This window comes from Haliotis cracherodii, unplaced genomic scaffold, assembly GCF_022045235.1.
Source record: "Haliotis cracherodii isolate W230 unplaced genomic scaffold, xgHalCrac1.p SCAF_15, whole genome shotgun sequence".
Lineage (NCBI taxonomy): Eukaryota > Metazoa > Mollusca > Gastropoda > Lepetellida > Haliotidae > Haliotis > Haliotis cracherodii.
The window spans coordinates 29,155,961-29,183,330 of record NW_027266270.1 but is presented as its reverse complement, the minus strand read 5'-3'; the positions used below and the strand labels follow the sequence as shown (position 1 = coordinate 29,183,330).

General features: G+C 45.7%; 3 protein-coding genes across 3 annotated transcripts; 2 read left to right on the top strand and 1 right to left on the bottom strand.

Annotated features, from left to right (window-relative positions):
- The first annotated feature begins 8,407 nt into the window (after positions 1 to 8,407).
- Positions 8,408 to 12,654, top strand: LOC139461627 (uncharacterized). The gene is made up of 2 exons (XM_071243094.1): positions 8,408 to 11,315; positions 12,299 to 12,654. Exons 1-2 carry the CDS (start codon positions 8,408 to 8,410, stop codon positions 12,652 to 12,654), a joined length of 3,264 nt encoding a protein of 1,087 aa, XP_071099195.1.
- A 212-nt stretch (positions 12,655 to 12,866) lies between these two features.
- LOC139462486 (uncharacterized) lies at positions 12,867 to 14,400 on the top strand. The gene is made up of 3 exons (XM_071244245.1): positions 12,867 to 13,617; positions 13,716 to 13,948; positions 14,297 to 14,400. The coding sequence occupies exons 1-3, from the start codon at positions 13,154 to 13,156 to the stop codon at positions 14,305 to 14,307; spliced, it is 708 nt and encodes a 235-aa protein (XP_071100346.1). The 5' UTR covers positions 12,867 to 13,153; the 3' UTR covers positions 14,308 to 14,400.
- A 3,743-nt stretch (positions 14,401 to 18,143) lies between these two features.
- LOC139462492 (delta-like protein 4) lies at positions 18,144 to 27,053 on the bottom strand. The gene is made up of 4 exons (XM_071244250.1): positions 27,004 to 27,053; positions 26,183 to 26,335; positions 24,468 to 24,560; positions 18,144 to 18,609 (listed from the first exon to the last, which is right to left on the bottom strand). Exons 1-4 carry the CDS (start codon positions 27,047 to 27,049, stop codon positions 18,521 to 18,523), a joined length of 381 nt encoding a protein of 126 aa, XP_071100351.1. The 5' UTR covers positions 27,050 to 27,053; the 3' UTR covers positions 18,144 to 18,520.
- Positions 27,054 to 27,370: the final 317 nt, after the last annotated feature.

The following is a 27,370-nucleotide window of genomic DNA, read 5'->3' as shown; positions in this document are numbered from 1 at the left end:
TATATAGGTACACATAATACTTATCTATAGATGTAAACACATTTGATGTTACATCTGTGATGTTTAAGTTGATTTTGACAGCCCGGGCCAAGTCGGACCGAACACTTTTAATGGAGATTATGTTGAGAATGTAGAAGGAAAAGGGCTTCACTTTGAGCACCTTGTTTTCTCTAAATGCCGCGATCTGAGACACTATAAAGAGGTATATATAGGTAGGTAGGTATATAGGTTGATTTTGACAGCCCGGGCCAAGTCGGACCAAACACTTCTGACAAAGATTTTCTTAAGAAAATACAGTAAAAGTGTTAGACTTTAACGGATCAGTTTTCTTTCAATGCGATGTGCTGTGACATTATAAAGTAGTATATATGTAGATATAATACTAGGCTATAGATGTAAACACATTTGATGATACACCTATGTGTTTAAAGTTGATTTTGACAGTCCGGGCCAATTCGGACCCATCACAAGCCAAACACTTCTGATAAGAGACTATGTTGAGAATGTAGAGGGAAAAGGGCTTCACTTTGAGCACCTTGTTTTCTTTAAATACCGCAATCTGAGACACTATACAGTTTTATATAGGTAGATATAATACCAATATATATATGTGAATCCATGGCATGATACTTATATAAGGCTTTAGTTGATTTTGACAGCCCGGGCCGACTCGGGGCAAACACATGTGACAGATTCAGTAAAAGTGCTTGACTTTACTGGACCCGTTTTCTATAAATGCTGAGTTCTGTGACATTATAATGTGATATGTAGGTAGATATAATACTAGTCTATAAATGTAAACACATCTGAAGATACATCTGTGAGGTTTATGTTGATTTTGAAGTCGGACCGAACACTTTGTCTTATACGGTCAAGAGAAAGATCTTCCGGACGATCACTGCACTATAGGAATGTGGATTGTTGATGAGGAAGAAGAAGAAGAAGATATTTTATTAAAGTGTCACACACAGATTTGGCCTATGAGACACTACAATTGAATAAATGTCTGTTAAGATACAGTTTAAGATATTGGTTTAAAATATATAAAGGTAACGATGACAATTATCTATCATGTATGCTGAAAGGGTGTGGAATTGTTAATAAATAAGTTAGTAATGTACATAATTATACATAAGCAAGTGTCGACCTTCGTCGGTCGAACATTTGCGACACCATGGCAGCTAGGTGATGTTATTGTCATAATTCGGCAGGTGGATAACCTTTTGCAATGAAGATTTTCCCAGAAACGTCGGGTCAGTCGTATATATTTTGTTAAAATGATTATACCGCAAATGGGAGTAGAAGGGGCAATCTACGAGAAAGTGAACCTCATTCTCGACTGCGCGATTGTTACATAATTTGCAAATACGGTTCGCAATGGGCGTAACGGGACTCGAGTACCGTCCGGTCTCTACTTCTAAAGGTAAGGTTCCACATCGTAATTTACTTAACACAGAACGCTGTGATCTATTCAAAATTTTAGTAACGTATGTTTCCGCGCTGAGTACATCTTTGAATAGACGGTACGTCCTCAGTTTGTTGCCGTTTATGTTATCTCTATCGTCCCACAATCCAGCTAACCAATCACGCCAATCTTTTACGGCCAAAAATTCAAAATCACTAATATTATTTACATCGGTAAAATGAAAATGAAACCCCGTGTGCATACCGAGAATTCTGTTACTTAAAGATTTGCGGAAGTTACGTGACCATCTGCGAATGGCGGAAACTAATCTGTAGTCACCTATAGATTGAAGCTTACGCCAAAACCTAACAGTTTCGATTTTATGTTTGGTGTATGGTGAAGTCTAACCCATTTCACCCCGGATGGCTGGATTTGGCGTTTTCCGGCCAACGGCGAGAAAGAAACGACAAGCTTTATTTTGCACTGCGTTAACACAAGAAAACTCCCTACTTCCCCATATTGCTGCACCGTAAGTGAGGATTGGTTGAACTAAGTTGTTGTAAAGGGTGTTAAACATCATATGCCATTCCACCGGCGGCCTTAAATTTGCAGATTAAAATACTGAGCGCTCTATTAGCGGACTTGGCTATTTCTCTTGCTGTAAAGTTAAGATCGAGATGTTCATGCAGCCATATCCCAAGGTACTTGTAAGCATTACAATAGTCGATAACGTCACCATTAATGGCGAAGGCGAAATCTGATCTAATGACTGATACTGGACGGTAATGGACAATTTTAGTTTTTTTCGTATTCACGAGGAGTCGCCACCCTTGAGCACCAGTTTGTCACACAGTCTCACATACGTTGTTGGGCGTTAGTATCAGGGGCAATAAGTGCAATGTCGTCCGCGTAGAGGAGCAAACTCAACATCTGCCCATCAATATGAATACCTGCGTTTAGACTATTTATTTCATCATTGATATAAACGGAAAAAAGTGTCGGCGATAAACCACAGCACTGCCTCACGCCAAACGAAACAGGAAACGGGACCGTTAGGTAGCCATTGATACGAACACGTGACCAAGTCCCATCATACACTGCCTGGACTGCCTCAAGGAACTTTCCCTGGATCCCCAATTGTATAAGTTTATACCAGAGACAGTCCCGATTGACTTTGTCAAATGCCTTTTTCCATGTCAATGAAACCCACATACGTCGATTGATAATCGAGTAAAGACTAAATATGTGCTCCTGAGTTCCCCGTTCTTTTCGAAAACGTCGTAATACATTTACATCAAGTACAAGACGTCAAAACGGCCGACACGATAAACGTGACGGGAGATATTTCCAAAATTGTTAATTAACCTGTGGCGATTTCAAGCCTTTGTTATCACTGATCAATTGGCCGATCATTGAAAAGTGAATGTAAAGATGTGTCAAACAGATACTAAGGTAAATTCATAGATTGCTGTAGATTTTCACTACGATAGTTTGGATTTTTGGGGGTTTTTTTCTCTAGGATGGATTGTAGCGAGGGTATCCTTGAACGGGCATGCAACCAAACTCTATGACTTATCCCAGAGTATGCTGAGACGCTACGTTCAAAATTAAATGGTCTAAATGATGACATCTAACGCTTCTGTATGAATTCGTACTAGGGAATTCCCAGGGTTTTCCCCAGGAATGTGGAAGTAGTCAGTGTTTACGTCATTCCAAGAATACAGTAACGTGAAAAACGTCATGTGACCCACCTCTCGTCCTATGGAAAAGCCGTATATCGTGTAAACTTCACATTACAAAGCTAGTTACTGTTAAAACCAAATGAAACACAACACATTATCCGACAGAGGTAACGTTAACTGTGCATAGCGGAGGGATATGTTTTCTCAATAAACCTGGTACATTGGTTTGGTTTGACTTCTTAGCGCGTGTCTGAATTCCATTAACGTGTTACATATCCTAAAACTGACTAATCAGCAAATCTCGCTGCACTGCGCGCGACAGATACTAGAGCAAGGCATGCCAGAAATACGAAACCTAATGCGTCCGAAAGGAAGCCTTGGGCATCACGTGCGTCGGGGGACCAGCGCCATCTGATTGGCCGTTAATAGTTGTTCAAGGCGGAGCAAAAAGCATCGTTTTTCCGTCCATTTTACGCTTGAAAAACTCGACGCTTTTCCGGACACTTTCTAGACGCTCACCAATTAATCAATTTTAATGAATTTTTAGTCGTTTTTGCCGTCCAATGACCATAATCGGAAAAAACGGCGTTTTCGTGTTTGCAGTGTAAGCAACCCATACTTGCCGTAAAAGGCGACTATGCTTGTCGTAAGAGGCAACTGACGGGATCGGGTGGTCAGGCTCGCTGACTTGGTTGATGCATGTCATGGATCCCAATTGCGTGGATTTATGCTCATCACTTGATTGTCTGGTCCAGACTCGATTATTTACAGACCTCCGTCAAGGTCCTAGTAATCGAATCATACGATGCCTCAGAACGATGTTTTGTCTGTTTGTTTGTTGTTTAACGCCGCACTTAGCAATATTCCAGCTATATGGCGTCGGTCTGTAAATCTAGACCAGACTATCAAGTAATTGACATCGATCCTCTCAGTTGGGGTCACGATGACATGCATATGTACAATTTATGACTACAGAATGCAAAGTTGCGGTTACTAAAAAATCCAAAGGATGTGTGGCAATACATACAAAACACGACAGAAATGGGAGGACAACAGAAGGCTTTGCTATTTGGCGCTTTTCTATATACGACTGTGACGTTTTATCTTTTGCGTGACGTCACAATAGTGATATACGGTGTAGAATGAAACCTTTGCAAGGCTTGCTTAGTTTTCTCTAGGGGTGCCCACCTCACGTTAGCTGACGAAGTTGCCGTGCTACGCGCGTTCAGTGCCTGTCATAAGTTCAAGTGAAGTATTACGGTGTAAACCTCTTTAGCATATACAGCCCCATAACATATTTTAAGGGCTGTTGTCTGTGATTCCGCCAATTCTGATCGACAACCAACTCAAAACACTGGACTCAACCCATACCTCTTCACTCAGTGTATTTGCTAACACCAAAGAGATGGCGTTGTATGTTGTTATGGTAGAATGGCGACAATCATACTGTGTTTTCAAGGTAGAGCTACGCAAGCTGTAGATTTAACCGCACTGAATTTAACATTTGAGGCCTCACGTTGCGCGTTCCGTTCCAAATTAAATTTAGCGCGGTAAAATCTACAGGTAACCTAGCTATACTTTGAAAACACGGTATGTTTATCATAATCAAATGCATATGTAATGTACTGGATAATCGAAGATGTGTGGAATTCTGGAGCGACGAAATATAATTCATCTAAACACAATCTGTTGTCAACAAAATGGGAGTATATATCACAGCGTTGGAGAGCTTTGCCCTTATCTCCAAGCAAGCTTCCTTCTGAATTAAACAGGAATCCCCGTGTATCTTTAAAGGCAGTTCAGAAAGATTTTATGGCGGAGGAATTAAAATATTGGAAACGACCATTCCACCGAAAAATCCTCGCCAGCATAAGAGGACAGCGAGTGTGACCATTTCAAATGATGTCAAATCAAAGTCTCTGAAGGAATGTATTGTCAAACAGGGATCATGTTCTATCTGAGAAGACAAGCGAAGTTTGTAAGATTAGGGATTTTACAGTCAGAGTGACATCCCAAAGACGAAGACAGTGGACATGGCCATATCAGTTGTTTCCCTTAGCAGAACAGACCAGTTTCTCTGAATATCGATTTCAACATACGGGATTTTACAGTCGCATCATAAAGACCTCGGAAGTGGGTGGCTAAGATGAAAACATCCGCGCGGAAAAAAAATCATGAACAATACAATTGCCAACGGAATAAAAATGGCCGACCAGTCATTTGTGACGTCACAAGCTAAGGGCACCAGATAAAAGTCATTTGTACCTCATCGTATTGTTTGCATGAAAGACTTGAGGACACACGCACCCCCAGTAAGTCCATGTACTCTTCTGGTTTACACATGTGTTTTTTTTAAATCGACACTTGTGTTTACACGCTCTCTTTATTTAGTACACCTACAGTAGTTAAGTACCTCGGTCTAGAACCACCTCAGGATTCTGGAACCACTCAGGATTCTGGAACCAAGATGGCGGCACATCCTCTGTGACGTCACTTCCGGTCACGTGACCTGCGCAGTGCATGATGGGACTCTGCGCGTGCGCCTCCAAGATGGCGTCGCTTCCGTGTCCGGTGGCGTGCGCCTCCAAGAGGGCGTCGCTTCCGTGTCCGGTGGCGTGCGCCTCCAAGAGGGCGTCGCTTCCGTGTCCGGAGGCGCGCGCCTCCAAGAGGGCGTCGCTTCCGTGTCCGGAGGCGCGCGCCTCCAAGAGGGTGGCGCTTCCGTGTCCGGTGGCGCGCGCCTCCAGGGGTGGCGGTGGTGGAGGGAGGGAGGGAGGGAGGGTGGTGGTGGTGAAGGGAGGGAGGGAGGAAGGAAAGGAGGAGGAGACGGGTTCATGGTGTGGGTGGGTGGGTGGGAGGGTCGTCAAAGCAAAGGAGGAAAGTTGTCTTTCGGGAGAGATGGGTGGCCCTGAAAAGGGCCGTTTTGATGTTTACATGCATGTGCACGCAACGGTGCAAAGGCACGGGTGGACTTTCATTTGGCGTCTGACAGGACACCTACCGGTGTGCGTTAACCGACGCACGTAGGTGTCCTTCAGCACAGTGCCGCAGTACACACATTCGAAAGTGTCATCCCGTGCCCTTGTACCAAGGGCGTACACAGGCAGGCCCCCTTGGCATCTGTCGCATTGCCATGCTGGAGACCATGGTGGTGGTGGTGATGCTTCTTTCCACAGGGGCACAGGTTGTTTCACTGTGGCGATTTCTAAATCCCAGTTTTCAGACTTGATGTTGTTGCTGTTGTTGTTGCTGTTGCTCATGATGATGCTTTCTTTTTAAATCAATTTTACAAGTGACACTGACCCACTCGAATCCACTGTTGTTTTATAGGAGAGGTACTGACATCCTCCCTCCTGGTTGGTTCGCCAGGCCGCAGCTCCGATTGGTTCGTTCCGGGGCCTGGTCAGCACCTCGGTTTTCCAAAACGGACCGACCCCTGTGTTTCTTTTCCATAGGAAATGGATTTTACCATGGGAGAGAAAGCACAACCCCGGTTCGGCCAATCAGAGCCCGCCATGGCCCGAGCGCCGCTTCTGATTGGTCGATAACCCAGGCTTCGGATTGGTCCGTTTTCGATCCGGTTTTTTTTCTTCTTGGGTAGCCTTGGTATTTTTTTGAGGTAGACGGTCGTCTGAATGCTAAAGGAAGGTGGACCTTCATCGGTAGACATGAACGTGGGAATGTCTACGTGATGTACGTGTGTGTCACTCCCATGCCAATCGGAATGTCATGTGTGCGTGTGTGTGTGGGTATGTGTGTGTGTGTGTGTGGGTATGTCTTCAAACAGACGTTGACGTTGATGCATAGAATAGCGTGTGGTCAGGCAAAACGTGGTGTCCTGTGTGTGTGTGTCTTCAAATTATTATTATTATGATTATTTAAGGATACCGAGGTGTTGACACCCGTGTAAGTCGACAGACGTACTGCAACACGTGTTTTCATGCACACGTGATGTTTGACTCGTGTCTCCATGCACACGTAGTGTACCACGTGTCTCTATTGATCTATTTATATTTATATCTATTTATTTTATTTTTAGACGTGTGCCTCCAAGAGGCCTAGGGGAGGGTGTGGGTTCTTTGTTTTGGATTGTCGTTGTTTGGCAAAGCAAAGGTAGAAAGTTGTCTTTTGGGTGAGATGGGTGGCCCTGAAAAGGGCCGTTTTGGGAAAGAAGAAAACTTTTCTGCTGCTGTCCAAGAAGAATCATCATGTCCAAGCTTATGACAAGACAAGGATCGTCGAAGGGGTACTTGCTGTCATCTGGGTATACCATCTGGGTATGTCATCAGGGTGACCACCGTGACACCACTTGTAGGGTCCAAAAAAAAAAAAAAAGCTTGTAGGAAACAGGAAGCGGAAACAGATTGAACCAGCCACAACAACAGCAGTAGACAAACGGGAACTTGAACGGGAACTGGAACGGGAACTTGAACGGGGAACTGGAACGGGAACGCAGGACACGGGAAACGTCGTCCTCCTAGACGTCCTCCATTCGTGTACCTCTGTTTCTCTTCGCAGAGATAGTGTAGTTGTAGTTGCTTCTGGTGTTTCACCAGCCCGGTTAGCTTGAGGTAATCGCAGTCTGGGGACCACTTGTGATGTGCCGCCCAAGGATTGTCGTGGGGTGCCCATTGTCTCAGCCGCACACCACATTGGAAACAGCACACACCATCGGCACCCTGAGTGTAGACAAAGCCCGCATGAGCCATCTCTTCAGCAGTCTGATACATTTGCGTGGGCCACGTCTCAAACGAAGCGAGCCTTCTTTCAAAGCGCAGATAATAGTGCGATGGTGTTTGACTGAGCAGTGACACCGCCTCCTCGGCATGACTCTTACTCCAACATCCACGAGTATCTGTACCATCCATTCCCACATCTTCGCCACGCGTCGTCGTCGTCGTACCACTCTTCTTTGTTTCAGCCATTCTTGATTTTATCACATCAATTTTACAAGTGACACTGACCCATTCGAATCCACTCTTGTTTTATGGGGGAAGAACCGGATCGAAATGGACTGCTTCCTGGTTGGTCCAAAACGCAACGCACCGATTGGTTCGTTTCGGGGCCTGGCCTGCACCTCGGTTTTCCAAAACGACCCGACCCCTGTGTTTCTTTTCCATAGGAAATGGATTTTACCATGGGAGAGAAAGCACAACTCGGGTCGGGTGCTGTGTTCTGATTGGTCGAGGCTGTCTTCTGATTGGTCGACAATCCAGGCTTCGGATTGGTCCGATTTCGATCCTGTTTTGGGGAAGGGTTGTCCATCCATCAGACGTTCAGACCCTCTTAGAGTACAGGCGTTCATCAGACACACATCGCTATCATGACGAGCAACCAAAGTACGCCCTATCGTTTGGAGAGGAAAGATACCACCCGCTCCAGACGGTTAAGAACTGCTAATCATACCTATCGTTTGACTTTCAACCCAGACTACTTGGACACCGTACCACCGGAACGCGTCCCCCTGGAACTGCCAGCTTTATTTGACAGGGTGATCGATGACTTTTATGAACAGATGTCAGGTCAGAAGGGAGATCGTATTGGTCTAGGTATCGATCATCCCGCTTTGAACACCCCCATACGGATTCCCTTTCGACGTTTTGAAGATCTCCATGGGCCAGATATTTTGCAGGCCGTGGAAAAAGTCCAACAGTCCAACAAAGACCTGAACATCGATGCCACCATGGATGTGACTTTAGTACACGTCGCAGATCCCGACAGGTTAGGATCGGGCAGTGGTGCTCCCCGGCTGAAAAACGTGATTGGACTCGAAGCTTTTTTAACACGCAAAAAGTGCATCGTACGGATCAAGAACGAAGATCAATCCTGTTTGGCACGGGCCCTGGTGGTGGCACAGCATTATGCCCACAAACCCCATCCTCTGACCCCAGCATGGAAAGCCCAGTTAGTGAGACTGACGAGAACGAATCGCGTCGACGTTCAAGGCCTACGGGCACGGGCCTTGTTTCGACGCCTTGGCCTGCCTGAAGGTCCCTGTCGGGGGCTGGACGACCTCGCACGCGTGGGACGGGCCTTGACCCTCCTGCATTATCAACTGAAAGTCTACAGTCAAGAGGTGGGTCAGAGACTGTTGTACAAGTGTGATGAGGCTCCACCTCACGCCAGGGTGCTGCATTTATACCATCATGATCAGCACTACGATGTCATCACTTCCATGTCCGCTTTTTACGGCTCTGTCCATTACTGCGAACGCTGCGACAAACGTTACGACCATCCCGAAAAACATCCCTGCACCAAGGAATACCGCTGTTACCGCTGCTTCTACTCTAGCTATTGCGGACCCCAGGAAGAGCTCGGGATCCCTTGCTTGACATGTCAAGGTTGGTTCCCCAATCCAACGTGTTACACCCGGCATCTCCAGTCACCGTCAGAGGGAAAACCCAGCGCCTGTCAATCGATTCACAGGTGCCCGAACTGTTTTCAGCTGGTCCGCGTCTTGGAGACCCCCATGGTTCACCACGAGTGCTTCGACGAAGAACATCCCTGCTTGGTGTGCCGAGAACCCATGACCCCAGACCATCGCTGTTACATGACGCCTCTCCGTGAAGAAAACGAGGTGGAGGAGGAGGAGGGGGAGGGGGAGGGGGGAGAGGAAACGGAGAAGGAGGGGGAAGAGGAACAACATCACGTACGAGACGACGTCCAATACGTCTTCTACGATTTTGAATGCATGCAAGACACGGGGGAGCACATTCCAAATTTGTGCGTGGTGCAACTAGGATGTGGACGATGCATCAGTGAAGTGAGCAAGAACTTGTGCGAACACTGCCCATGGAGAGAAGAAGGGTATGGTCCCAGCCGTGAGATCGTGTTTCGAGGGCCCACCACGCGACATGATGTGTGTGTGTGGTTGAACACGTTGTGTGAAATACCCAAGAAGAAGCCCAACCCGGAGGAAGAGGAGGTCAGCACACGCAAGGGGACAACAGCCCCCCTGGGGAAAAAAAGAAAACGGGATGGCACCCCCTCAAGAAAGGACGCTACCAAACGTCAACGGCATGCATCACCCCAGCAGGAGGCGGAGGAGACGGAAGAGGTGGAGGAGGTGGAAGAGATCATGGAAGTGGAGAAAACAAAGAAGCCAAAGAACAAGAACACCTCCTGCCATACAGTCCCGAAGGAGGATCGCATTTATGTGATGGCCCACAATGCACGATCCTATGATTTACACTTAATCCTGAAGGGCCTGTCCCCCCTCCTGGTGACACTCCCCACCAAGATTCGACATGGCCAACAAATTTTGCAGATGACCCTGGGACGGCTGTGTTTCGAAGACAGCTTAAATTTCATCCCTTACCCCCTGAAAGCCTTTCCCAAGAGCTTTGGGCTGAAAGAAATGAAGAAAGGGTACTTTCCACACTTTTTCAATACGAGAGTCAATCAGACCTACAGAGGTCCCTATCCACCAGCCGTCACGTACGATCCCGATGGCATGTCTCCCGCGGAACGCTCAGCCTTCCTCCAGTGGCATACCCAAAAAGTGCAAGAAGGAGTCTTGTTCGACTTACAAGAAGAACTTTTAGCTTACTGCCAGAGCGATGTGGACATTTTGAGACGGGGATGCGCCGACTTCCGACAGAACGCCATCCACTCGGTGGGCATGGATCCCTTTGTGGAAGTGATGACAGCTGCTGCGTTCACCATGAAATCCTTCCGAAAACACGACCTGAAACCCAATACCATCGCCATTCTTCCACCTCAAGGCTACCAACCCAAGAGAAACTATTCCCAGGCCTGTATGCACTGGCTCCACTCTCTGATGGAAAGGGACCCCCATCTGCACCTCCAGCACGCCAGGAATGGCGGTGAAAAAGAGTTCACCTGTGGAGAGGGCCAACATCGGTACAGCGTGGATGGGTACGATCCAGCGACAGGCACCGTCTACGAATTCCTGGGCTGTTTCTGGCATGGGTGCAAGACCTGTCACAAGACCCGACGTGGAGAACCGCATCCCGTCCTGGGCACGTCGTTGGGAGCCCGTTACACCGACACCCACTACCGCTTGAGTCTCTTGAGTCAACACCCTGAGGTGAAACGGGTCGTCGCCCTGTGGGAGCACGAATTTACGAAAATGCAACGGGAGGACTCCGCTCTACGTGCTTTCTTGCAGGGACCCCACTGTCGTCACGTCCCCGGGCCGCTCAACCCTCGCGACGCCTTCTATGGAGGACGCACCAATGCCACGCGATTATGCTACGAAGCCCAAGAAGGTGAAACCATCAAGTACATCGATATTTGTTCCCTTTATCCCTACATTTGTAAGACCGGAGCGTTTCCCACGGGACACCCGACCCTTCTCCATCAACCCCCTGTGGACACGTTGTTTGAACTGAAAGGCCTGATCCAATGCCGTGTCCTACCCCCGAAACGACTCTACCATCCGCTACTGCCTTACAGATCGGGTGGCAAACTGCTCTGTCCTTTGTGCCGTACGTGTGCCGATACCCGGTCAGACTCCCCCTGCGAGCACACGGACGAAGAGAGGTCATGGGTGGGGACGTACGCCACCGTAGAACTCCAGGAAGCCGTGAAGAAGTATGACTACCAGGTGCTTCAGATCTACGACGTTTGGCATTTTGACACCTTTGCACAGCATGACCCCGACACCCAGCAAGTGGGACTCTTTGACACGATCGACATTTCAAGGAGAAGCTCGAAGCCAGCGGATACCCCGAAGGATGTACGGATCACGACGCTTACATCCAGGAGATCTACGACAAAGAAGGCATTCGGTTGGACAAGGACCGCATCGAAAAAAATCCAGGACGCCGCACGATTGCCAAGATGCAACTGAATTCGCTCTGGGGCAAGTTTGGGCAACGGGTAGACTACAGTCAGAACGTCTATATGAACGATCCTGCACAGTACTTTGCCTTGTGGAGGGATGACCGCAATACCATCGAGGATGTGACCGTTGTCAACGAACACATGGTGGAAGTGACCTATACCCAGCAGAAAGAATTCCAAACCCCTCATTCTCATTTCAATGTCGCCATCGCTGCTTGGGTCACCGCCCAAGCACGTCTCAAGCTGTACGAGACCCTTGCCCTGGTGGGCCGCAGGGTCTTGTACTTTGACACGGACAGCGTCATTTACATTCATCGACCCCACGACGCGAATCCAGAGCTGGGTCATTCGTTGGGTGAGTTTACGGATGAACTGGACGGAAACACCATCAAGACGTTTGTGTCAGGAGGTCCCAAAAACTATGGCTATGAGTTAATGAACCCCAGACCCGATGGAACGCGCACGACCTGCAAAGTGCGAGGGTTCACTTTGAATTACCGAAACCAACGCCATCTCAACTTTGACACCATGAAAGGACTGATACTGGGACAACGGTCTGGGAAAGAGGAGGAAGAGAAAATCAGTTTGGATTACCCTCATCAGATCATTCGAAAAGGACCTCGGCACGAAAACGCACTCGTGACCCGTCCCACCCGAAAAGACTATCGTACCGTGTACGACAAGCGACGTGTCGTCTACGACGAAACCACAGGCCTACCTGTAGACACGCTCCCCTTTGGGTACAGAGACGACTTTCTATAATTTTTTGCATGACAAGGGGATCGAAACTGAATCGACATGAACCCCTTACAGAAAAAAAAAAAACGGATCGAAATCGGACCAATCCGAAGCCTGGGTTGTCGACCAATCAGAGACCGTGCTCGAGCCATGGTGGGCTCTGATTGGTCGAACCGAGGTTGTGCTTTCTCTCTCACGCTACAAGCCTAACCCTATGAAAAAGAAACACAAGGGTCGGTCCAGTTTGGAAAAATGGAGACTCAGACCAGACACCGGAACGGACCAATCAGAAAGCAGGACCTCCGTGGCTTTTAATACGCCCGATGCTCTCCGGTCATCACTTTTCACTGAACGGACCAAGCAACCACATCGGCCCCCTCTGATTGATGTTCCTCACGTTGTGTTGGTTGTTGGCGTTTTATCTGGAAGAAACACGTGTTTGGAGAGAGTACCATCAAGTGTTGACACACCTCCGTGAAGACTTGGAAAGAAACAACAACGAACAGAACATCCGGACAACATCATGTCGAAACGGTTGAATGACAAGACACGAAGCGACATGAGTGGCCAAGGAAGCAGTGGAGATGGGAACGGTGACATGACTGCTGAACTGTGGGGTGAAGTGTACGACTTGCTGTGTTTAAAGATGAAGACCGACGACGCGTACGCCAAGTTACGTGCGAAGGGCGACAACCTGATGTGCGAACAGATACGTTCAAAGATGAGGAAGCTGACTGAACCCGAGAAAGGCACATCGAAGAAGACGATAAAGAAGATCCAGAAGAAAAAGACAAGCAACCCCACAGTCGTTGTGATCCCCACATCAGCAGCAACACCCACCACCACCACCACAGCAGCAACAGCAACAACGGCTGCAGCGACCACAGACATCGAAACGATGGGGACATCCTTTTTGAAACCTGCAACGCCTGCAAAAAGACGATCACGGAAGAAATTATCTCTGAAGATCTCTCCTCAAGAACAGCTGTAAGTACCCTTGCTCTTCTTTGTCTCAGTCATTCTTGATGTGATTCATATTCATGACCTATTCCTATGATAAATGGACTCTGTCCTATGATTGACAGGACCCCTGATGTCAGTTCAGCCCAGGGCGTGCTAGAACAGTGGTGGGAACAAACCCCTCGGGAGCCCACTTATTCACCCAATGCCCCTGCTGTGACGATGGCGACGGGTGACCGTGAGGATCATGAAGCGCTCAAGCTGGCCACTCTCCCTTCCATGGATCTGGACACGCTCCCCCTGCTTGAGGCTTCTTGGTCACCAACATCCCCGGAAGATGTTCATGTCTACTCCTCAGGTACGCCCCTGGTTTGCGATGATGATGTTGATGACAACGACGTTGACCTGGATCCTTATGGAGAAGCTCAACTCACTCCCCTACAACGCGGATGTCATATTTGCCGACACAACAACATGTTAAGATACATCAGTTGCAACAGCGGGCAAGTGATGTGTCATACCTGTGGTCTGGAGCTCATAGACTGTACTTGTAGTATGTTGACCTATGACCGCATAATGACACATGATGACATGCCTATCACATCTGCTGAGGATCACATCTTATGGTGATCCTCCTCTTCACTCGAAGAACTTGTCAACACGTAAGCTGCAACCGTGATCAAGTGATGTGTCATGTCTGTTTCAGGGAGACCATAGACTGTACGTGTTGAACGGATGGACCTCTCACAGGGTTGAGGGAGGACCACCTCTTATGGGCTTGAAGATGGAAGAGGAAAACGTTGTCGCGTTATTGTTGTTGTTGTGGTTGTGGTTGTTGTAGGGACATGCAAAGCACTCCCTCCTCCATTGACTTTTCGTATTTCCATTGTATCTGGTTGTGATTGGTTTTTTTCATGATTAAACAGTGATTGATTGAACTGACTCTTTGTGTCTTGATTGATCTCAACTCCAATAGAGTGCCGAACCGAGGGTAGAGGTTGAGTTGAGATGTCGTTGACGTTGTCTGTCCGTCTGTCTGTGCATCTGTCATGTCAGTGCACACCCAAGTGTAAAATTAAAATAAAAAATAGATAAAAGAGAAAGGCCATGCTTGAAAGATCAGCTGCCTGGTGTCGGTCATTCCAGTACGCATCGATCCCCACACCCCCTCCCCGTGTACCATGTCATGTCATGGATCGTGTCACGAATCATGTCGTGTGTCCGTCAACCCAAACACAGGATGACGTCACGTGATGAGGTGGAGGAGGTGGAAGCTAAGGTCATGACCTTCCGTGGAAGGGAGTAGGGTGGAGAGTTTCATAAAAGCAGGCGAACCCTCAGACCTTCTTTCAGTGACGTCACCGTCATCATGGAACAAAGACGTTCTATGAATGTCATGTCATCCTCCCGAGATGTCGTCACCGATTCCGAGTGGGTGTCTGAAAAGGCGAGAGAACAAGAAGCGAGAAAACGTTCCCTCTTTAGGGACGACACGTGGCGACTCAGTGACATTCTGGAGGGACCTTTTCCTTCTTACACCCTGTGTCATCCTTCTCATCCTCACTATGATTCATTTCAAGAACGTCTGAGATCTTTTAAAACGTGGCCTCAACAGATGACCCAGACCCCGTATGACATGGCCATGGCTGGCTATTTCTATCCAGGACAAGGTGACTGTGTGACCTGTTATTGCTGCGGTGTGGCACTCCGCCAATGGGAAGCCACAGACCAACCCTGGAAAGAACATCTGAAGCACGCCAAAGTGCCCTGCGAATACTTGTGTGTGTTTTGTCCTGATGGAGAAGTGAACGAAAAATACAGACGTTTGGTGTCCCAAGAAGCACGGAAGAGAAGAGTCGAGTGTCTTGTTCACCCCAAGTGACAACGTTTCTTTTTTCAAAGTGTACAGACGTTCATACCCCCAGTGTTCACAAAAGTCACAGGGACGGCCCCCCTCATCCTGTGACTTTTTGTTTTGTGGTGTTGGTTCATGTGAGCGAGGGGATTAAATTTTTTTTAAAAACTCATAGTCGTGTTCTGTGGTCTGTAGGATGAAGAAAAACAAAACAGGATCGAAATGCACACCCCGATAAAAAAAACAAAACCCGGATCGAAATCGGACCAATCCGAAGCCTGGGTTGTCGACCAATCAGAGACCGTGCTCGGGTCATGCGGGACTCTGAATGGTCGAACCGGGGTTGTGCTTTCTCTCCCATGGTAAAATCCATTTCCTATGGAAAAGAAACACAGGGGTCGGTCCGTTTTGGAAAACCGAGGTGCAGACCAGGCCCCGAAACGAACCAATCGGGGGCGCGGCCTGGGGAACCAATCAGGAGGGTGGGTGTCAGTGACTCTCCTATAAAAAACAAAACAAGAGCGAAGCCACTCACACACACACACACTGCATTCTATGAAACCCATCATGCCAGCTCGATACAGTTGTATGAAGTGCCAGACCGACAGTCACAGTTACCTGTACTGCCCTGAAGTGACATGCCTCGAGTGTGGCACTCAAGGTCACCGTCACTATGTCTGTCCGAAGATGAACAGTCAAGAGAAGCAGGAGAATCGGAACCTGGGTCCCTGTTACAACTGTGAAGCCATGGGTCATTTCGCTGCAGATTGCCCAGAACCCAGTCGAAAGAAGACTTCCCATCGCCTGGACCACTGTTACAACTGTCAAGCCCTGGGTCATTTCGCTGCAGATTGCCCAGAACCCAGTCGAAAGAAAACGTCAGCAACACCGTCCACGTCGACACCCGTGACACCCGTGGCACCCGTGACACCCGTGACACAAGTGGTTCATCTCATCGAAGACGTGCACGTCGATGTCCTCGACCTAAAAGAATGCCTCGCACAACTCCGGGCGGACATCACACCTCTTGTAGAGAAAAGAAAACGGGCCAGAAGCCTCTCAAGAAAGCACGCTTCAAAGCGCCGACGACACCTTCAGTCCGAGGATGAGATGGAAGTAGAGGATGAAGAAGAGAGATCATCTGAACAAAGTGACTAACGCATGGGGCCATGCTACCCCACTGTTTTTTACCAGTGTCCCATCGTTTGCAGTTTTTCCAGTGTTCCAGTGTTCCAGTGTTCCTGACGTTTCCTGTCGTTTCCAGTTTCCAGTTTCCAGTTTCCAGTTTGTTTTCCAACGGCCCTTTTCAGGGCCACCCATCTCTCCCGAAAGACAACTTTCCTCCTTTGCTTTGACGACCCTCCCACCCACCCACCCACCCACACCATGAACCCGTCTCCTCCTCCTTTCCTTCCTTCCTCCCTCCCTTCACCACCACCACCCTCCCTCCCTCCCTCCCTCCACCACCGCCACCCCTGGAGGCGCGCGCCACCGGACACGGAAGCGCCACCCTCTTGGAGGCGCGCGCCTCTGGACACGGAAGCGACGCCCTCTTGGAGGCGCGCGCCTCCGGACACGGAAGCGACGCCCTCTTGGAGGCGCACGCCACCGGACACGGAAGCGACGCCCTCTTTGAGGCGCACGCCACCGGAAACGGAAGCGACGCCATCTTGCAGGTCACGTGACCGGAAGTGACGTCACAGAGGATGTGCCGCCATCTTGGTTCCAGAATCCTGAGTGGTTCCAGAATCCTGAGGTGGTTCTAGACCGAGGTACTTAACTACTACCTACTGTACACTATATGGAGAGTGCGAGCTGCTGAGGTCAAACCCCTTCAACTCTTGGTCGAAATGTCAAGAAGGACGATGTAACTTTGTTATGTAGTTACTGGCATTCCCTGATTATTGTTTGTTTTGTTTGTTGTTTAACGCCGCACTAAACATTATTCCAGCTATATGACGGCGGTCTGTAAATAATCGAGTCAGGACCAGACAATCCAGTGATTGACAAGGGGCGACTTACGGGATCGGGTGGTCAGGCTCGCTGACTTGGTCGATGCATGCTGCTCATGATGTCAATCAGTGGATTGTCTGGTCCAGACTCGATTATTTACAGACCGCCGTCATATGTCTGGAATATTGCGGAGTGCGGCGTTAGCCAACCAACCAACCAACCAACGAGTAAGGTTGCAGAGGTTTAATCGCATGTTTAATACTCACTCAGCCATTTGAAAAAAAACAGCAACTTCATTCAGTTGGAGATCCGTTTTATTGTAAATCTACAAGTGAGGAATGGTTGATCTATAACACGTGAGGGTAAAATTCGAATTTCGAGTACATTTATGCACGGCAAGCGAAGTCATTCTTATGTCCGGGGGAGGGGGGTGGGGGGGGGGGGGTAGTTGTGGTTGTTCTACCACTTTCCCAGTTAAATTCAATCAGGATGACTTGAATGGGTCACCGAGTTGCCCATGTAGGTAAACGTCTAGCCCGGGTATTGACTAACATTGCAGTAATTGTGTTCCAAACACGAACATGAGTAAAAATGATAACTAAGAATTAAAACAAGTGCTCTGCGCAATGTGTATTTCATTAAATGGTATTAATTAAGGACGTATGGGTATATTTCATTGTTGTAGTTGAGATAATATGCAATTATAATTAATTATAAACAATATTATATCTGACATTAAATTCACATTAGTACCAAATACATATAAGGGTTATCCATAATCGAAAGAACTGTCTTATAAAAACAGGGGGCACGGGTGGCCCAGTCGTCTAAGGCGCCGCGATTCGCTGTGCAGAGTTGCGTCCCTTGGGCACGCCAGAAACCTATGATTGTGGGTTCGAATCCCGGTTCTCCCCGATTATGTTTCTAGGTTTGTCAGCACCACACCCGTGCTCGTGGGTTTCACCGAAGTGGTAAACGTCTGAGACCTGCATCACTTCGGGCTTTCCTCCCACATTAAGCTGACACGCCTCGATACAACTGGAATACTGTTAAAGGCGGCGTTAAACCCAACTCACTCACTCACTCTTATAAAAACAGTCCACCACACTTTTAAGAAGTAGGCTACATCTTCGTCAAGTGGCCGACAAAGACGGAGATCACAATCAAACTCGGGTACTGGGACGTCACAGGACTTGCCGCAGATGGAGTCTCTGGAAGAACCAAACATGGCATCTACGTTAAGCTGAACACATCTCTGATAGGGTAAATCCAGTAAGCAAATATTGACAATATTGATTTCATTAAACTCAGTAAATGCGCTATCGTGTCACTGGAATTTTCCCTGCTTCAGGGAAAACTCCAAGATCCAGAATCTTATAAGATATGGAACAATACAAGACCTTTAAGTATTCTGCTGGAATACCATCCACCCCTGGTGCTTTCCCATTCTTTAGATTTTCAATTTCCTTAGTAATCTCTTCCTTGTTATCTCTGATGACAACATATATGTATTTAGTAGGTTACGATCACATGCATCACATTTGTGGTTATCAACAAAGTCATTTACTTGACGATCAAAATCTGAAACTTCAACTGTAGATCCTTGATTTAATATACATTTGAAATAAATATAAAACACAGACGGGTCAACAGTAGAAGAATGACTGATATTTCGTAAAAAATGCTTTACAGTGTCCCAAATGTCATAACTTTTCACAGCGTCATTGATATCTTCACTTATCTCAGTTAGACTTCTCTTCGTGTTTAGATCTTGTGGATGTTTGTTTTTACTTTTAAGTATCTCTGTAAATTTTCAATACATTTGTATTTCCTGTATTGATTTAAGTTCCTATATTTTTCTCTTTTAAGAATTTCGCACTGTTTATCAAACCAAATAGGTTGTTGTCGAAAAGTACGCCTGTTCTTCTTTTGAAGAAACATTTCACTAGCATAATACGAAACATTATCCGTTAATCTACGAGTAGCTGCATTTATATCACTTTCAACTAATCCTCTGTATTCCTGAAACACCTGTTCATAATAACTCACGGACGTTGGTTGTTTCACTTTCAGGAAGCTTAATTATATCTTATTGTGGGAAGAAGTTGTAAAATATCTGTTGAAGGTGCTGATTGAAACGGCTGTAATATATCTTTAATGCTACATTTATGTGGCAAATGGTCAGATTCTGTACGAGTGAGTGAGTGAGTTGGGTTTAACGCCGCTTTTAACAGTATTCCAGTTATATCGCGGCGTAGATTCCGTACGAAGTAAAACCAATAAATCAGTGACATTATGAAAAAGGTCTCTTGAAATGAGGAAATAGTGAACAATACTACATGATGGGATATGAATGTATAATTTGCGGGCGTATCTCTTTTTCTGCGCCCATTTAGAATATGCATATTGAAAAGTTTGCACAGCTGCAAAAGACATCTTCCATATGTGTTTACAAAACTATCGCTTGTATGTCTTGGATAGACAAACTGGTAAATACGAAACATCATCATCTATAACATAATCTGGCTCATCAGGCGTTCTTGCGTTAAAACCCCCGGACAAAACAAACTGACATATTTCCCCAAAATCAAACAGAATCTGCAGGAGTTTATGTTCAATTCCATTTCCTTCTAAATGGTTATACAAAGACAAGCCTTCTGGGTGGACATAGATAAACCCTAGTAACAGATGATATGGCAATGTTATATGTTTTATCTGAAACAAAATGCAATTTCCCTTGTGTTTTCAAAGTAGGCTGAATATATCATTGTTCATATTAATATCAACTGTTACCCCGTCAGACCATCGTCCACGATTACCAGTTCGTTTGGAATCACTATTAAATGTCATAATGCTGAAATATATATGTCAGTGATTGGTTTGCATTTAAACACACAGTTTCGGTCACGTAAAACACATCAAATTGTTCTAAAATTGACAGACATTCAGTGTCAAAAGGTTTAGATTTAAGCCTTGTTATTTGGGTGTTGATCAATTGACTCTGATGAATCAATAAGGCCACGGCCACTGTCCTATTTCCGACTCGTTTTAGACTTGGATGATGATGTATTTGGTGAAGGTGTTCAGTTACGTCGTTGGCCCACCTTGCGTATAGCGGAGTTCCGTCATCTTGTCATAATTTAGAAACGCAATCAAGTTGTCATCACGGAATTTCTTCATATGGAGGAATAATTTGGATCTGATCCATCTGATCCGTTCAGTATGATCCTCTGATACCATGAATGTTGGATTTCCTTTGAAAGTTTTCTAGCTGCATCAAGTATCAACGCTTTATCTTTGAAGAAAGTCAGTTTCACAATTGTTTGTCGTTTACCTGTCTTGTAGGACAAACGGTGGGCTTTTTCAATATGGATAGAATTAGCAGTTTCTCAATTCAACGTATCACTTACATCGCTGACATTCTGTTCACATTCTTCCCAAGATTCTCCGGACATTATCTCCAATCCATGAAATATCAAATTATTCCGACGAGAATGACCTTCTAATTAAACTGGGCGGCAAAATAAAGTATAGGTCGAGTTAGGTCGATCGATAAAAAAAATAACAAGAAGAGTTTTTTTTGTGAATTATAATATAATCTAGGGAAGGGTGACAAATGATTGATTAACCACAGTTTGAATGAAATTGTGCAATCACAGGTAATGTAAGCTCAAGGTAAACAATTGTGGGGTAAGAAATTTCATTTTCAAAAGTTGTCTGAAATGTCACCAAAAAGTTGTCAGACACACTACAAGTTCATTGTCGACACAGTTGCCTTCAATAGCGTGTAACGCCGTGATATAACTGGAATACTGTTAAAAGCGGCGTTAAACCCAACTCACTCACTCACTCAATAGCGTGAATGACCTCCAGCTGACTCAATGTATGCTGTGATACGCCGCCTCATCGATGACGTCAGACGTCTCTCAGGGCCTGCTGCAATTCTTGTCTGTTTTTGACGGGAGGCTGATGGCGTACTCTAATCTGTCTCTCAAGATGGTCAAACAGATGTTCAATAGGATTCATATCGGGTGAGTGGGCAGGCCAGGGCAAAACGTCAACTTCCGCTGGTTTAGAAAGTTCCGAGTCAGTCTTGCAGTATGGGGCCTGGCATTGTGTTGAAACAATGTCCCCTGCTGTTGGTTTTGTGAGAACGGAAGAACTGGCTGCAACACTTGGTCTCTGTACTGCACAGCGTTCAGGTTTCCCAGTATAATCAGTCTTCTGATCTCCACAAGTACCGCCCCACACCATGACACCTCCCCCGCCGAATGGATGGACCCCTCGAATACAAGCCGGTGCCAAACGTTCCCCTCTGCGTTGATAAACTCGTTATCTGCCGTCATTTCGAAACAGGTTAAACCGACTTTCATCAGTAAACAGCATTCGACGCCAATTTTGCACTTGCCAGCGTCGAACCTGCCTCGCCCATGGCAATCTCGGGAGTCGATGTTGAGAAGTCAGTACCATTCCTGGGAAAGGACGATACGCTCGGATTCCAGCAGCACGAAGTCGTCGTAGTACTGTACGTTGGCTAACGGGATGTCCCAACGCTGCTGCTGCCGTCGCCGTTGCCGTTACGAATCTGTTACGCAGGTGAATGAGCCGTATCTGACCGTCTTCCAGTGATGTTGTCACTCGGGGTGGTCCGGTTCTAGGCCTGTCCTGTGTCCTCCCTGTCTGCCTGTACCGTTGAATCAGCCTGGCTAATGTCAATGGTGTACAACCAAACCTTCTGGCAATTTGGACCTGTGTTGCCCCCATTTCGGCCATACCGATCGCTCTCTCTCTCTGCTCCTGTGACAGTCGTGGCATTTCTTTTGTGTGCTTTCATCGCGTGTGGTTATACCCTGCAGACGAACGCAGTTATACAGCTAACATGAACGTGCAGTTCATGTCATAGGCGGGAAACCTGTTTCACCATTTTTTTGTCACCGCACGAGCGCCGTCAAAGATGACGCGTTCGGGTGAGGTGTTTTTTGGTAACTGTTCCAGAGCAGTCATATTCCCAATACCCACTTTCCACTTGTTATCGATGTTTTTAGGAGAACCTATACTTTCTTTTGCCGCTTAGTTTATAAGCTATCGACCTTTTCTTCCAACGTAGTAACATGTCTTTAAGTTCACGATTTTTTTCATAATGTCTTCTATTTTATTCTCAAAGTCGCTAGTAAACATATCAAACTTGCCATGAAGGGAGGTAATCTCTGCTTTGATTGATTTTAGCGCAATACATGCAGTGTGATCGTCTTTCTCAGGAGGTACACACGCACCTGTTACATTTCGGACTGGCAATTGTGTCCCTTTCCAAAGACTGTTATTGCCTTTGTCTGACGTTTTCATATGGTTCTGTATTCGTCTCAACATCGCCGGCAACAATCAGCAGTGTCAATATGAGCAGTGACATACGTAAACAAAGCCGTACACCTGTTATACCGGGTCCTAAAGCAACAATCGATTTACCTCGATAACTGAACTTGCCAATCCAGTCTCTCCAAATGTCTATACTCACTGCCATCGCTGTCTATGTGTTCTCTGGAACCTTATGTCCACCCCGGTTCACTCAGTGATCGCCAAGAAGAGCATTTACCGTCATTTGTTGACTTTTCTCTTCACTGATACAAAATGATTAAAGTAACGACATTCAAGGCCCCAGTAAAGCTTTCAAAACAAAATATGGTAGACATGTGGAGTACATTTCCACCTGGTATCGTCACGCCAAAGCGGTAAACCTCTGACAGAGTGTGGCCGACATCCATACAAAAGAAATACCAAAAATCAATTGGTCACTTCTGCATAGATTGGGATTGATTTGTGTGGAAATAATGAGGTACTGCAGAAATATGGTGAGAATAAAAGAAAATCGCAAAAACACATCCACGTAAGAACCGAAACACACCAACATGACATGCACCTGTAACATTACTTGTTAGGCTATAAAAAACCTTTTGGTTTTCATTTGCTTGTCATCACAATCTTACAGCAAGTGAAAACAAGCCTCAACTGAATTAAACCCAAAGCAACAACGCCATCGGCCGACTGCAAATAGGGGAACCATATTCAGCTGTAGCCAGGATTTTCCACGTCGCACCGAGCAGGAATACAAGACTGTGGTACTGTTGTCAGACACACGGGACAACTTGAGACCTTCCCAGATCCGGTCGACCGCGTATCACAGGACAGATTCATGCGGCTACGTAACTAACGTTTAAGAACCAGCACTGCTACCACTACACCTACGACAATATCGGCATTGCGTAGAGAGGAACCATTTACGCGCCAAATGATCATTTCGGGATATGATTTTTATCTGCATCGTCGAATGCGACATCAGTTGTGTCAAGGTCACAGAGTATGGCCACAACTGCCATCGAGACAAGTTTGGTTCAGTGACGAGTCACCGTGCTGATGGTAGACGTCGTGTTTACAATCGTCACGGCCAACATTATGCACGAAACTGCATACAGGAAGTGGACAGATTTGGTGGTGGCAGTGTGATGATAGGGGCTGCGATCTCCGACGCTGGTAGAAAAGACTAGGTCCACGCTCTGGGGAATTTAAAGGAACAACGTTACGCGGAAGGGATTTTTTCGGCCACACCTCCTTCCCATCATGCAACACGCGAACGTCCGACTTCATTCCTCGGGACACAATTCGGGATCTGATTGCTTCCATGGGACGACGATGCCAGTCCGTTTTGGACTCTAATAGTGGCCATACAAGATATTGTGAACATATGACCTTCATCTTGAAAATCTACTGTTCTGTGTGTGCCATATGGAACCTGGGTCAATGATATTGTGGCAAGTCATACAAATCCATTACCATCCGTTGCTTATTTACAGATATATAAAATATACATCTAAAATCACTTTGTGTTTCTTTTTTTTTGCAGAGTTTATGTGAGAAATGTTTTTGTAAGAAAGCTGGGATTATGTGTATATAGTTTGAGTGGGATATTTTACTTTATAAATCTTGGCTAGTTTGTTTCATAGTACGAAAATCAAATATTCGATACACAAGTCTTAAACGGAGAAATAGCATTAGCAAAATTACACATTTTACCTACCACACTTTCCACCTGAATATCCGCTTGGACACTGACATTCGAGTCCCGATGAACAGGTGCCTTGGTTCTGACAGTCCGTGTTCGAGTTGCACGCTATCAAAAAAATTAGAGAGAGAGAGAGAGAAACGAAACACAATATTCAAGTTGCAGATATATGTTAACATCACTGATAGACATAGGATAAATCATATTATCATAATAAATTATATGAGGCATTTTTTGGGGGGGGGCGTTTTGATTTCATATCACAAATCAACCCTTAACCCCCCATATCAGCCCGATGGCCGAAGGTGAGGTGAAGGTCATCGGGCTGGTAGGGAGTTGTGGTTTGATCCGGTTGTGGCTGATACATAATAACCTCTAATTATTCATTGGTGGGTACGGGTGGCCCAGTCGTCTAAGGCGCCGCGATTCGCTGTGCAGAGTTGCGTCCCTTGAGCACGCCAGAAACCTATGATTGTGGGTGCGATCCCAGTTCGCCCCGATTATGTTTCTAGGTTTGTCAGCACCATACCCGTTCTCCTGGGTTTCACCGAAGTGGTAAACGACTGATACCTGCATCACTTCGGGCTTTCGTCCCACATTAAGCTGACACGCTGTGATATAACTGTAATGCTGTTAAAACGGCGTTAAACCCAACTCACTCACTCACTAAATATTCATGACGAGAAGGTTACGATATGGCTAAACCTTTATCGTGACGCCACAAATTGATGACATTATCAGTACTAATGTGACTTCGGAGCGTTTTGCTGAAGAATTGATCTTTCATACGTTAGTCCTTTAAAAATTTACAATGGAATTATATAAATTAACCTACCAGAAACTCATGCTAGCTCCACTCGGTGGCAAGACAAAGATAGTGCAGCTCGTCAGGTAATTAAATAGCTTCGAAAATAGATGGGTTGTAAAAGTGTAAAAGGGAATATTCAGAGGGTTAGTAGCTTTAGCACGAGTTGGTTCAGTTTGAACTGTCACGATAATTATACCTCGCCATTATCACCGCTATCCCAAACCCCAATGACCGTATTTAAAAAGTACTGTCTCAAGAGTACTTTATTAACTAAATTACGAAATGTTTCAAACGAATTTTATCAACATATATGTTCTATCCATATCTTTACTTATTCGAGTGTGAGTGAGTGAGTATGGTTTTACGCCGCTTTTAGCAATATTCGAGCAATATCACGGCGGGGGACACCAGAAATGGGCTTCACACATTGTACTCACGTCCGGAATCGAACCCGGATCTTCGGCGTGACGAGCGAACGCTTTAACCACTACACTACCCGACCGCCCCTTACTTATTACTACTCCTCGAGATTCAGGGTTAAAAGAGGTCGTGCTCAACGTAAGAGGCAACTCAACTAATCTGGTGGTCAGCCTCGATAACATGGTTAACTGAGTGCCATTGTACCCTACATCGTGTATCGTTGCTCACAATAACAATCACAGGTTGTGCCTGGTCCAGACTCAATTACAGTAAACTACGGTTATAACGACCTCAAAGGGACCACTAATTTTAGTTCGTTATAACCGTAGTTCATTATAAGCATACATACAGGATATACAGCAAATGCCGGGGACAAAATGAAACAGTACGTTATATCCGTCAGTTCGTTATAAGCGTGTTCGATATTAACGTTGTTTACTGTAAAAGCTGGAATATGACTGCACGCGGCGTTAAGTAAGTAACAACCAAACACACGTATTACCTGTCTGGCATCTGCGACCTGAATAACCTGTTGGACACGCACATCTTCCAAGTCCGCCGTTTGCTGTGGGATCACAGGTACCACCATTGACACAGCCGTGTCCCAAAGTACAATAATCACCAGGATTTCCACCTCCGCATGAAACCTGTGTAACTGGAATCAGTCAAAGAAAACATGACAGGGTAATCTCAACGAAACACAACAAACACATTATATCTCACAAGTAATTAAAAAGCACAGTATATTAGATGTGGTCCAAAATAATTATTATTAATTTAGTGACAAGCATAATATAGTTAAATAACAAAAGCAGATTAAAGTAGAAGCATTGAATGGGCTATATTTAACGAAGCTTTGTATTTCAGTCAAGTTATCCGATTACTCTGTATACAGGTAGTATCCGGGTAAGAATATACATTAAGGTGCTCAGAAAGCGATGCTTGTCGTAAGAAACGACTGAATGACACAGGTTGTCAGGCTCGGTTGATAGCATAACATCGTATCTCAATTCCGTAGCGGCGTTAAAAGAAACATCAACAAACCACAAAATAAAACAAATACGATATACTTTGGATTACATGTAACGTACATGTATGGGCGATTATAACGTTCTTCGATGAGATATTAGAAATTAAATATATATTTATAAAATTATGTTCAGGTAACAAAGGTATGATAGAAATATACTTAGTCTAGTATCATAATAATATGTTAATAATAACATAGTCCATGTCTCGTCGCTATGATCTTCTGTGCTTTTCTACTTTCTAATTTACTAAACTGAATGTTTTAATGTAATAAAATATATCATGCAAACTCACCAGCGACGGCGAAAATCACCACTGTTGATATAATGTAACCTCCCATGACGGATAGGGGTATCTATTGTATAGTCTGGTAGAAGTGTGAATGTACCCTGTATAGCTTTTCGGCCTAAGAGAACAATAATATCGCTTTCACTCAAGACACGCATACGTACGGAATACTGTAAGGGAAATTGTCGTGCTCTTGTGATTTCGACATTTTGAAAACAGTCGCGAATGTCCACCTATAGTTTTTTTTGCCATGTTATTGAAAAAGAGAATATTAATTTGCTTTCAAGAACTCCATATAGTTTGCGACAATATCGCATTATTCCGATCCCGACAATTGGTTGTCTGTTGAGTGAGGAAAAGTGCAAAAAACTCG

Coding starts and splice junctions, on each gene's coding strand:
- LOC139462486 (XM_071244245.1), top strand. CDS start 13,154: ATGTCGAAACGGTTGAATGACAAGACACGAAGCGACATGAGTGGCCAA. Junction 13,618..13,715: donor ATCTCTCCTCAAGAACAGCT/GTAAGTACCCTT, acceptor TATGATTGACAG/GACCCCTGATGTCAGTTCAG.
- LOC139462492 (XM_071244250.1), bottom strand. CDS start 27,049: ATGGGAGGTTACATTATATCAACAGTGGTGATTTTCGCCGTCGCTG. Junction 24,561..26,182: donor AGGTCGCAGATGCCAGACAG/GTAATACGTGTG, acceptor TTTTTTTGATAG/CGTGCAACTCGAACACGGAC. Junction 18,610..24,467: donor ATATTCAGGTGGAAAGTGTG/GTAGGTAAAATG, acceptor TGGTTCTTCCAG/AGACTCCATCTGCGGCAAGT.
- LOC139461627 (XM_071243094.1), top strand. CDS start 8,408: ATGACGAGCAACCAAAGTACGCCCTATCGTTTGGAGAGGAAAGATACC. Junction 11,316..12,298: donor ATGCTACGAAGCCCAAGAAG/GTGAAACCATCA, acceptor CGTTTGTGTCAG/GAGGTCCCAAAAACTATGGC.